This window comes from Sciurus vulgaris, assembly GCF_902686455.1.
Source record: "Sciurus vulgaris genome assembly, chromosome: 11".
NCBI classification, from domain to species: domain Eukaryota; kingdom Metazoa; phylum Chordata; class Mammalia; order Rodentia; family Sciuridae; genus Sciurus; species Sciurus vulgaris.
Genome location: NC_136472.1, coordinates 105,715,218 through 105,728,022, shown reverse-complemented (window position 1 = coordinate 105,728,022; position 12,805 = coordinate 105,715,218). Strand labels below are relative to the sequence as shown.

The 12,805-nt window shown below is 32.4% G+C and overlaps 1 protein-coding gene across 5 annotated transcripts in view; it reads right to left on the bottom strand.

The window, feature by feature from the left end:
• The window catches only part of ZC3H12C (zinc finger CCCH-type containing 12C), a 79,996-nt gene that overhangs the window by 30,752 nt on the left and 36,439 nt on the right, over window positions 1-12,805 (bottom strand). For all 5 annotated transcript variants that reach the window (XM_079101597.1, XM_079101598.1, XM_079101600.1 and 2 more), the window contains exon 2: window positions 10,603-11,354. In XM_079101597.1, coding sequence (XP_078957723.1) covers window positions 10,603-11,354 — 752 coding nt within the window. The remainder of the gene's footprint in view (window positions 1-10,602; window positions 11,355-12,805) is intronic.

The window sequence follows — 12,805 nt, the reverse complement described above, 5'->3', positions numbered from 1 at the left end:
TTCAGACATATGCAAATCCCTATGACCTAGAAAACTAGAAATTAAGGGGACCTAAAATGAATACAAATTATCTTGGCAAATATATTCTTCATTAGCTTTTTATTATTTTGCAAGTTCATATTTTTTCTCAGAAACTTAATAGCATTATTTTTAATTTATTCATACTGACTACTGTAATATATCTGAAAAACATATGAATCCTACTTTTCTGTCCTGAAGAGAAAGGCAATCCCATAATAATAAGTACAAATAAAATAGTATTTGCTACCACCTATAAGACCATAAATAACTGCTACTATAAAATCAAAGTATGCTTCTTAATGTCAATATACTAGCCATCTATGATAGTTAATAGATTATAAAGGTGTATTTGGCAATACTGAGAAAAATTCAAGAAACCATATGTTTTAATGCAATTGTCTCATTCTGGGATCTAGAAGAGGAGGAAGCTGGGCCAACCACTCTATCTGCCTTACCTAGAAAATGTAATTTCACACATTACATTTTATTCAGTTATATATACAGATATTAACTAATTTAACTGTAGGACAGGAAGTGTTATTTTAGAGTAAATGTTATCTTCTAGTGGTAGATGTGAAGAGTAACCGAAAAACTTGGAGAAACCCAAAAGAGGAATGAAGGCATCTATATTAAAGTAGACTGCCTCTTTTTAACACTTTATGTGGTCTTGGGAAAAAAAAAAAAAAAAGACCAACAACAGTGTCTCTTGTCAATTGCCTTTTTTTCATCAAGTTTCATTTTTATTATAGTTTCCATATAATGCTTGTAAAGAGCTTTGGAAATTACTGGTGATTTTTTGTTTCTTTATATTCTAAAATTTACATAATTTTATTTATATGATCAAAGAAAAGTTATTCTAAAAAGTAAGTCCTTTTCACAGCATCTATAACCTAATTTTAAAAACTGTATCTAGAATGGCATGTTTTAATATTCCAAATAGAGACAGCTTTTCAAAAGTAGACTGACAGTGAAAATACCATAGCCTCTAGAATTAGACATCATGTAATTCAATTATTAGTTTAAGTCCTTTCTTTACTACTTTTCTGTGTGATTTTAGGCAAGTTCTTATCCAAACCTCAGTTTCTCATATTTAAAATGAGGATAAGCCCACCTGCCTTATTATTTAATGACTATTTAATGAATACTAATTATTATTATTTAATGAATACTTAATGAACACTAAAGCATTAATATAAAGCATAGGTGCTCTTCAAATATTTGAATTAATATTTTTCTTCAGTTTTTAGGTCTGATTATAAAGAAACCATTTTCATATAAAAATTTTAATTTTAAAAGAACTTTGAAAAATGGTTTTAAGAACTTCACAAATGCATTTTTCAATGTTTAATAATTTTCTTTTCTTTTCTTCCTTTTTTTTTTTTTTTTTTTTTTTTTGGTGCTGGGGATTTAACCCAGGGCCTTGTGCTCACAAGGCAAGCACCTTATGAACTGAGCTATATCCCCAGTCCAATGTTTAATAGTTTTAAAAAAGAAATTCTCTTAGATCTATCCTATGGGCTTTCAGCAGGAGAAGTAGTGTAGCCAGTTGGCTACCACCTTCAACATGGAGATACAGAAATATGAGAACATTTTATTTTCTATCATTGTAATCCACACTGTATTTGAGATCCTATACTTACTTTCATGTTGCTGACTCATGGGCATCTAGAATGTATTCTCTGGAATTGAAGGCTCATAACTTTATTTACTTACATAGGCATGCCTATGTTGTTACTCATATGGCTACTCAACTTTATTGTCTCCGATATCTTTTCCAATATACTAAGATCACTATGAAGCTAAATCTAGTTCTCTGGATACTAAATACTAAATAGACCATCAGAACAGTAAATCCATATCATTATACACCATTTAAACCAATGTTTATCAAGTTATGTTCCAATCAGAAATACCATGGTATAGCACATATTTTTCTCCGCCCGATCCAAGTGGGTCACTGGCCTGATTATGACAAAGAAAACACATCTGCTAATTATTTTTATTGTTAATAAAAATATTCTATTAACAAAAATGGAAAACATGGACTCTGATCATGTTTTCCCATTTCTTATTATTGGTAACACTACTTAGGTGAAGATCTGTGATCACTTTATTATAAGCAATAGGATTACTAAGGCAATGGTTTCCTTGATTAAAACTTAAATAAGCACATTTTGGATAACAGGAAAGTTTATTGTCCCCTGGTCTAATAAAATATGTGATACTGATGAAAACCAGAATTATGTACTTAAACAAGTTATAAAGAGGTATAATGGAATATAACTAATATTGTCTTTGTCAGACTCCACAGTGGAATAATTTAATAACAAAAGCCAAAATTAGTTTTGATTCTACTTACAGTCTCTAAAGATTTTCTTTAAAAACAGTAAGAGAAATGGGGCAGTGCTAACTAAGCTGTAAATAATACCGTGACATTCACGTACAGGGAAATAAACTGTCCTTTAATTAATGCTACCTTAAGTAAATTGGGATTCAAAAATCATTACAATGAAAGATTTATATAATGTGAACCATTTAAATATGTAATTTTAAGTTACTTAGCATAGCACATTACAAAAAAATAAAAAGCAGTTGAAATTAATTTTAGTGTATATTTCACTTAGCATCAAAATTATTTTAACATGTAATCAACAATAGAAGTTGTTAATTTTTGTACTAAATCCTTAAAATTTGTTATGTATTTTACATTTACAGCAAATTTGGGCTTGACAAATTTCATCAAGAATTCAATAATCACATATAGCTAGTAGTGACTACACAGGGTCATGCACGTGTACTGCACTTAATTTTGATAGTTTTGTTCAGGAAGTCAAAAACAACTTTAAGTGAACTATAGCAATTTTTACTCTCTCATAGTTTAAACCAAATACTTGGACTATGTGTGCAGGATGATTTTATTAGCTAGAAGTAAGTGTAATACTTAGTAAAGCAACCAAATGAAGGTAAATTTTAGAAACTAGGCAAGAGGGTCTTAAATACTGATATTTATATTGAAGAGTTCTCAAGTTCATGTAACTTCACAAAGCAGATTAGATACATGAAAGACTTTGTGCTTTTTAAAAGATGAATCAGAGGCTTAAATCCTGAATGTATAGATTGCTAAATTCTGTATTTTATAAATATGTGGGCTTAGGTCACTGTTTTTGATATGAAGGAAAGTTATTACAACTTCTGCATATTCTGTCTCACATTCTGACTTTAAAAATTTTAATCTGATTTATGTTCAAACCTTAAGAAAATTACTTCAATGATTCACCCGAAGTGCTTTCCTACAGCCCATTTGACGTGTAGGTTTGTATTAACATCAGCTCTGACATGAGTATTTTTGGGGGGTGGAGTATAAACTGTCAGGCAAATGGCTGGTTTATTTCTCTGTTCTGTGCCATTTCACTGGCATACAAAGTAATCATATTCTCAGTGCATCTTTTTTCAGGAGTTGTCTACAATTTTTAACCTTTGTATGTATATTTCAACTAGGTCCTTGTCTTCAGTCTTACTGATCAAATCTATGCTCTAAATTTCTCTAAAAATGATCTTTCCTAAAAGCAAATTTTTCTATGCCACTCTTCTCTTGATTAAATCCTTCTGGTGGTTCCCTATCACTTAGAGAGATCCTATCTATCACTAAGCATAGATCCTATTGGCCAAAATTTGTCACATGAAAATTATTAGCAAACAACATATTTCTCCTAATACTTTACATAAACATGTACCAAGAAGGCCTGCCTACAGTCAGGATGCTTACTCTAACCCCAGAGACCAAGGTTCGCAGGCCAGGATGGAAACCTTGTAATTATGGGGAGTACAATAGTTGTTTCCTCACATCAAAAGTAGACTAGTGTACCCAGCTTCCAGCTCACCACTCAACTAGAGAATTTGTACTTGCAGCACAAGTGTAGGCAGTGATGAGGCTGTGGGTTCTTTTTCCTTATCCCCATTCTTATTTTACATAAAATTTGGAAGAAGTTGAAGTAGAATATGGAGATTTAGTTAATTTTAATGAAATCAGATGACTAGGTCATGGAAGCATACTGAAGAAATAAAACACTTTTAGGAGTAAAGGGCTCTAATATTAATTTATATTCCTACCCCTGACAAGTCATAAACCTAAAACCACAGGGAAATTTTAAAAGCACTGGAGTTTTAAAGAAAATATATGAAATTTAAGCCAATGAGTACATGTGGGTAGAGAGACTAATTCTATATTCCACTGTTGAGCTATCCCAAGTTTAATGGAATCACAGATTTTGAAGAACTATGAAGCTACCGGGAGGAAATAATCATGATATCATTAATTTAATTTTGGCAATATGATAACTATTAGACATGCTTTGCTTCTGTGTCTTTATCAGAAGTACAAAGTTCATGGCATATCTATAGAATGAAGAATTTGCCCTACTAAGGAAGGAGACCTATTTAAGGAAGAAAGCCTATCTACCAAATTGGCCACTGCCTTTTGTCTGAATTTGTTAATCTACCTCCACTAAGTATAAATTCTATTCTGTCCCATATTTCAGAAACCCAAGGACTCCTTTTTTTATGGTGCTGGGGATTGAACCCAGGGACTTCTGCTTGCAAGGCAAGCACTCTACCAACTGAGCTATATCGCCTGCCCCCAAGGACTTCTTGAATATGTAAGTTTAGGGCTTTATATGTAAGTTTATATGTAAGTTTAGGGCTTTATCTAAATAGTTTACTCTCTTTTCTAGTTTTACACAACTATATCCTTGCTGATTTAGCAGTAAACTAGTGAGACCAAATATGCTAGACCAAGTTCCAGGTATTGTCAATTTTTGGTGAACTGCTTATTCAAAACACTATCAGTTTACCAGTATGACACATTTTTATTTATTTATTTTTATTGTAAACAAATGGGATACATGTTGTCTCTCTATTTGCACATGGAGTCAAGGCATACCATTTGTGTAATCATAGTGGCACATGCTTGTAATCCCAGAGCTGCAGCTCTGAAGGCTAAGGTAGGAGGATCGCGAGTTCAAAGCCAGCCTCAGCAATTTAGCAAGGCCCTAAGCAACTTAGTGAGACCCTGTCTTTAAATAAAATATAAAAAGGGCTGGGGATGTGGTTCAGTGGTTAAGTGCCCTTGGGTTCAATCCCTAATACCAATAAATAAATAAATAAAAGACATTAGTACATGATTCTTGATGAACAAGCATGTTCCATAAGGCAACATAAGATCCCTGCAATTTTGGGACCTATGCTGTACACATATATATTCTGGGGTCAATTTTGGAGTCCACCTAGCTTTAGGAGCCTAAGTCAGGATCCTTTATAACACCACAGAAATCATGGAAAACACTGGTGATACAAAGTTAAAATTGAAATATACCACTTAACGGTTCATAAGAATGAGACGGATTATTTACTCATTAATGCTTGTTAAATGTTGATTAATATTTAACTAAGTTTTCATTATATTTGTTACTATATTCTGCATTTGGAGATTAGCTCTTTAATGTAATAATAAGCGTAAGTTATTGAGTGCCTATACATGCCAAGCAAGCTTATTGATCACCTATAATCCTAATAAAGTTGTAAATAAGAATTTCCCATTTTACACTTTTGAAAACAGGTTGGAGCGCTTAAGCAACTATAGAAACACAAGGCAAAATGCAGAGAGTTAAATATATTTTAAAAATACTACTTTGTAATTATAATATGTTGCTGCGTTCCAACTTTTAATTTATATCTAAAGACTCATGCACATCAATTTTATGGTTAGCATTTAAATGAAAACAAAATCTATCATTTATAGGGTGACAGAAAAGGAAATAAAATAGTACTTTGTTCTAAACTTACTCCGGATTTACTTATCATATATCATATCATTTACTTATCATATACTTAGTATATGATAATCTATTCTTGTATGTGTAAATTTATTATATATATAAAATATAGGGTTGCTAAGCTTACCATAAGTAGAATATCACTTTAAAAAGTAGGCCCAGCATAGTGGTGCATGCCTGTAATCCCAGTGGCTCAGGAGGCTGAGATAAGAGGATCAAGAGTTCAAAGCCACTTTGCTGAGGGAGGCGCTAAGCAACTCAGTGAGACTCTGTCTCTAAATAAAATACAAAATGGGGCTGAGGATGTGGCTCAGGTGGTTGAGTGTCCTTGAGTCTAATCCCTGGTATGCCCCTCCCCCCAAAAAATGTATATTATATTTATGCAACATGAAATAGATGAAATTCTGCATTTCTGTTGCATTAAGATTTGGGACCTGAAGTGTGCGTGAACACACACACACACACACCACACATATTTTAAATGACTATTGCTTTAGGTAAACCTTACAAATGGCAGAATGTAAAAAGTTCACTATACATTTTCATGAGTTCTGGCACTTTCAAAAATACAGACATGGTGTAGCATTTTATTGTGAATGACAGTATAATGCTGCTATAATAAAACTTTCCTGTCAACTTCTTCTCTCCTGAAATGCCTGAGGCACTTCAGTTTAGGTGTCAGATTAAAATATATGATAGAAAGAAGAAATAAATCTGCATAGTCCTATCTGTATAGCAAAGGACACAGAATGGAGCCTAAATAACATTGGGGTAGAGTTGTTTTCATAATTACATAAGAAAGGTTGTTTGAAATGTTTAAAGTATGCCATCTGTTTTTGGGCTGAAGTTTTCCTGAAGAAATTCTATGTCAGATAAGTAAAGTTTAGAGCTTTGTATCAGTTATCAAATATTTCTACTGGGAACTAGGTTTTGGTCAGGTGAGTTCAGGAGGCTGGCCCTATAGGAAAACATCATTTATCTAAATGATATCCATCTTAAAAATTCAGTTTTTGTAAGTCTTATACTGTTTCTCCCCCTCAAAAGGTTTGTTTCTGTTCATCTAAAATTTTACTCCTCTCAGTCCCAAATTCTGCATTTGTGCTTTTTTTCTGTTTCCTCTTTCATAATTTTACTTTAAAAATTACCCCATTAAGTCTCAAGTTTTCAATTTTGTCAGTAAATTGGCACAGGTTACATTCAAATAGGTTGAAAATGCTAATCTAAAGCTTATATGTTATTATATTATTATAATTATATTCTTATTATACTATGTACTATAAAATTATATTATACATTACATACTATATTTAGGTTTTTATAAGTGTTTCACATCTGGGACAATGGGGCAAAATGGGTTAAGCTCCTCTCTCACAGTATTGCTTTCTTATATCCCCCCCTTTCCCTTTAGCTTATATAGCTTCATTCTTTATTTTATTTTTTCTTTTTGGTACCAGGAATTGAACCCGAGGGCACTGAACCACTGAACCATATCCTCATCCCTTTTTCATTTTTCAGTTGGAGACAGGGTCTCACTAAGTTGCTGAGGCTGGCATTGAACTCACAATCCTCCTACCTCAGCCTCCTGAACTGCTGGGATTATAGGTGTGCACCACCAAGAACAGCTATAGTTTCATTCTTAAAAACAAAACCATACAAAATTATTTCCTAATACTTCCTCTTTCTTGTCCTTCTCTTCCTCTTTCAACCCTTTAGAATAATAGTCTAGATTGATTCCTTCATTTCTTGATATTCAGCTACTGGGCTTCTATCTTTAATATTATGTGGCATTCTTGAATGCCATGACTTCCTGGCTGTCATGTATTCTGATCTTTTTTCACCACTAAGGATATTCTCTACTTAAAGCTTTCTTCCTCTTTCAGTTTAATGACACTTAAAAATTTGTTTTATTTGTTCTAATTTGTTGTACATGACTGTAGAATGCATTTATACATTTTGATAGATCATACATAAATGGAGTATAATCTCATTTTTCTGATTATACATATTATAGGATCACATCAATCATGCAGTCACATATGTATGTGAGGTGATAATGTCTGTTTCACTCTACTATTTATCATTCCTACCCCCATTCACTTTCCCCTCCCTTCGTTCCCCTCTTCCTAATATAAAGTAACTCTATTCTACTCTTCCCCTACCTGCCTTTTTGTGAATTAGCATCTACATATCAGAGAAAACATTCAGGTCTTTGGTTTTTTGGATTTGGCTTATTTCACTTAGCATGATATTCTCTAATTCCTTTCATTTACCAGCAAATGCCAGAATTTCATTTTTTTTAAAGCGCACACACACACACACACACACACACACACACACACAATGTTTTCTTTATTCATTTGTGTGTTGAAGGGCATCTGGTTTACTGTAGCCTTATAATTTTTTCTAACACTGGATTTTTTGTAACTCTATTGTTTCCCTGAATCATCATCACTTTCTTCTATGTCCTAACCTGTATAATTATCAATATGTCTAATGTTAAATGGTTCTCAGAATAGGCTATGCAGAAGAAAATAAATAAATTTTATTTATTTAAAATAAATAGTTATTTTGGCCTTACTATAACTCTGCTGAAGCATACTCTCTTTAAGTATGTTTTTAAATAACTGCTCTTGTAATTCTAGTATATACTGATAGTTGTTCCCTCAAAAATCTACACCTTTCCTTCAATGTTCTCTGCTTTGGCAATATCATAGTTTTGAGACTTCCATATTATTTTAAGTAATCATTCAGCAGTCCTGGATTATTACAAGAAAAGAAACAACATTCTGTAGACAAGTTATCTTCAGCATCTTACTGAAAGACTTTTCAACGTCATATGCATAATTTGTACCTCTAAGATATTTGTTAATGTGTCTACTCCATTGGAAGGGGTGCTTGGATTCAAACTGATCTCTAATCTTTTATTCAGCACTGCCAGATTATCCATATAAGACACCAATCAGTACAGGACATTCTTATACTCAAAACCCCTCAATTACCCTTAGATTGTAAAGCCAAGGTTAAATTCTCTATAGTTCAGCATTAAAATTCTTGTAAGATCTGGCTAGAAACTCTGAAATTCAGTGTTTCTCTTTCATTATAGGATAAAGAATATAGACTTTGAGGTAAATCATATTTGGGTTTGAATAATGTTTAGCTGTGGCAAGTAATTTAAATCCTATAAATAATTTGCTTATAAATGAAAGAAAGATAATTCTGTCTCCCTCTCAAGACTATCAGGATATTTTCTTATTGATTTGTAGGTAAAAATTATTAATATATTATAGATATGTTATACATGAAGTATATAATAAATAACTTTATAATGAAAAAAAAAAAAGACTATTTGGAGGACTACATGTCTGTTTTCCTTACAGTCTATGTGGAAGAACTTCTATAGCAGTTCTCAAAGTTCAGAGCTATACTGACCATTATGGTAGCTACATGTGGCTACTGAACACTTAAAGTGTGGCTATTCCAAATTGAAATGCTCTATATACACCAGATTTCAAAGACTTAATATAAAAAATTATGCTCAGTGTTTAAGTAATAACTTTGACTATATGCTGGAATGATATTTAGCTATGTTAGACTAAATATATTATTCAAATCGCTTTACCTGTTTCATTTTACTTGTTAAAGAGATACTAGGAAATTTAAAATGACACGTGGTTTTCATTTCATTTCCAGTGAACAGCACTGTTAGAAAATGCATTTTTAAGTTCTCCTGGTTAACATTCTCAGGTTTCCTTTTGAGAAACAGTGTATGAAATTTTATGTTGAAATGCTACTCAATTGCTCTGACTCATGATCAGAATCTGTGCTTTCTTCAGAGTCACTGGAGTCACATTCTCTTCAGATACCTCTTCTTCCTCCTTCCTGGCATTAACTGAACACACTGTTGGTTTTTCTACCATTGGCCAAGGTACAGCTGCACTTAACTGTGCGTCGGTGGTCCCCAAAAGTTTGACAAGTTCTCTATTTTGATGCCTTTATTTATCTTTTTATTCTAAAAAGTACTGAACATTGTGGACAATTAATTATATATATTGATTGAATTTGGATATACTTTAAAATTTGAGCCACAGCTGGATTTGGTAGTTATTGCTTATAATTCTAGCTACTTGGGAGGCTGAGGTGGGAGGATTGTGATTGAGAGCAGCCTGGGCAACTTAGTAATACTCTGCCTTAAAAAAAAAAATAATAATTATATATATATATATATATATATATATATACACACACACACACACACAAGTCTTCAAATTCATTTAAAATACTTCATTAGAAGTTTTACTTTTCATTTTCCCCTAGTTCCTAAAGAACTATTTTTAAATTTCCCTTCTTGAACAAGAAACTTTAAAACTATAGCTTAAATTTGTTTCCAAATCAATACTACTTCCTAGAATAGGGGGTCTCCTTATAGTCATTTAACTTAATGTAGACTAGATTTCAAAATTGTTTAATGTCATCATACTTAAGTTCATTTAAAACCAGTGATAACACTGAACCAGTGATGTACATAGTAATTTAGTCAGATAAAGAAAAAAGAGACATATCTGAAAAAAGAGGGTCTTTATTCAGAAATGAATGAGAAGAGGATGGCTAAAGAAGGACTAGAAAACTAATGTTTTCTAAAGGTAATGTTGGCATGCAGTTTATTACTGACTTTGAGAAGGGAAATAGCCATAAAATTAGAACTTTTAAAGATTGTTTAGTAATAATATTCAGTAAAAATATTTTTACTTACCTCATTGCCACATTGCTGCCATCAATAACTATTGGTCTTAGATTTTCACCATCATCTGTTACAATCTCTTGCATTGGCGATTCAGACCGCTGAGATTCCAGGGAAGACGTTTCCCGCATTATACTGTTAATTGTACTAACTGTTTGATCAGCCTCACTTTTATTTCCAAGTTTGACAAGTTCTCCCAAAATATCATTGATTAAAGCATCAGTACCAAGTTTGTTTAACACAAGCTGAACCTGTTCTTCAGAATAACCCAACTTAAGTGCAAACTCCAGTTTTGTTTGGTATTCTCGTACCACATCAGGGGGTTTCTTCACTTCCTTGGATGGAGTCTGGGACTCTTCAGGTTTAAAGTCTTGCAAAATTTCATTGTGTTTGAGTAGGTGAGGCTCTAAGCAGGGAGACCTACATAATTGTCTGTGAGTCTTGGTTAATAAGCATGGCTCTACTGAAATGCTACTCAATTGTTCTGACTCATGATCAGAATTTGTGCTTTCTTCAGAGTCACCAGAGCTCACATTTTCTTCAGATACCTCTTTTTCCTCCTTCCCGGCATTAACTGTATCCATTGTTGGTTTTTCTACCATTGGCCAAGGTACAGCTGCACTTAACTGTGGGTCAGTGCTCTCCACATATAGGTGGCCGAGGTCATGCCCCAGGTGATCCTTCAAGCCCATGAAGCTGTTACGTGTACTTGACTCCACTTTGCTGTTTTTTCTGTATTCCTGAATGCAAAGTATCCCGTATTCCTAGAGAAAAATGTAAAATATTTAAAATTTCATACTTATTGTTTGATTTCTGTCTGAATGGAGAAGTCAGAGGAGAATTGTTAAGCGACTGAATACCTGAATACTTTGTATTTTGTCTACATCCTCTTATCACTCAACATGCTGCCAAGACCTCTCATGCCCCATTTTTCAAATGAAGTGTTTATGAATTAGAAAGGCTATGTAATTCCTCCAAGGCAACAAATTAGTAATGAAACTGGATATTTTATTCAGCTTTAATTCTAAAAACCATCCTTTTCCCACTGTCAGGATGCTTCTCAGTAGCAGAAATTTTCCCTCTTACATTTCTAGAATGACCTACAGAATACAATCAAAAAGCATGGTTTCAAAATGTTATGACAGGTTGAGTACATTTTTCCTAACAGAATTCATAAAAATCTTTAAAAGTTATTTTTTAAAAAAGCAATGTACAAAGGAAAACATTACTTTATTATACTTGAAATATTATCATTAATCTGGATGAATCTTAATAATAATGTACATTAAAGAAATTTCAAAATAATTTGTATATTGAAAGAGCACATTTTATAAAATGGCCAATAAGGAATAAAATAATTACAAAGCTAATTATATTCTACTTAGAGATGAATATAGTTCTCCCTTAAGAATCATGACTTTGTGAATATTGAACATGGCAACAAAATATAATTTTTGACATCATGCTACTCTTATTAAGTGGCAGTGACACTACAGTCTATTTCATTCAAGGAAAAAGAAAAAGTTTTTTTAGCCTATGTGCATTTATGGAAAGAAGAGAAATACTTCATGTAAAGTTAGTAGCAAGTAATTGAGCATGCCAAATAAATAATCTTATCTCAATTTCCTGAATTTTATGGCAAAATATTTCTGTATTGTATCAGATTAACAAATAATTTACATTTCATTAAAAAAAATCTCTTTTTAAATTTTTCTCCTGTGGGGATATTTTTAATGATTAAAATGTTTTTGCTGTTTTACTATTTTTTCCTTAAAGTCTACTGGAGATAATTGCTATTTCTCTATTAGGGATGGGTTAGAAAACTAGTTATTTTCTGGAGTGCTTCACTGTAGGGACTATATCAACATCAGTAGTTTATTGATTAAAGTAATTCCAGTATTCTACCCAGGTGCAACATTAGCAAGTGAGTGGTAGCTGAATCTGAGACTGTCATTAAACACCTATTTAAATAACCTAATAAAGAAAACTGGGAAAACATTTTATTCTAAGGCACTTCAACATAACATACATAGAAGAAAAGAGCTATTATATGAATGTTAAAATACTAAGCAACTTTCTGACAAGTCACAAAATGAAAGCATATCTAATAAACTTTGTAAGAGTCAAGTATTTCAACAAAATGAAATTTTATTAGGTTTGGTAAACATTGTAGAAGAGAACACGAAATCTTTAACAATCCACTTAAAATTCCCTC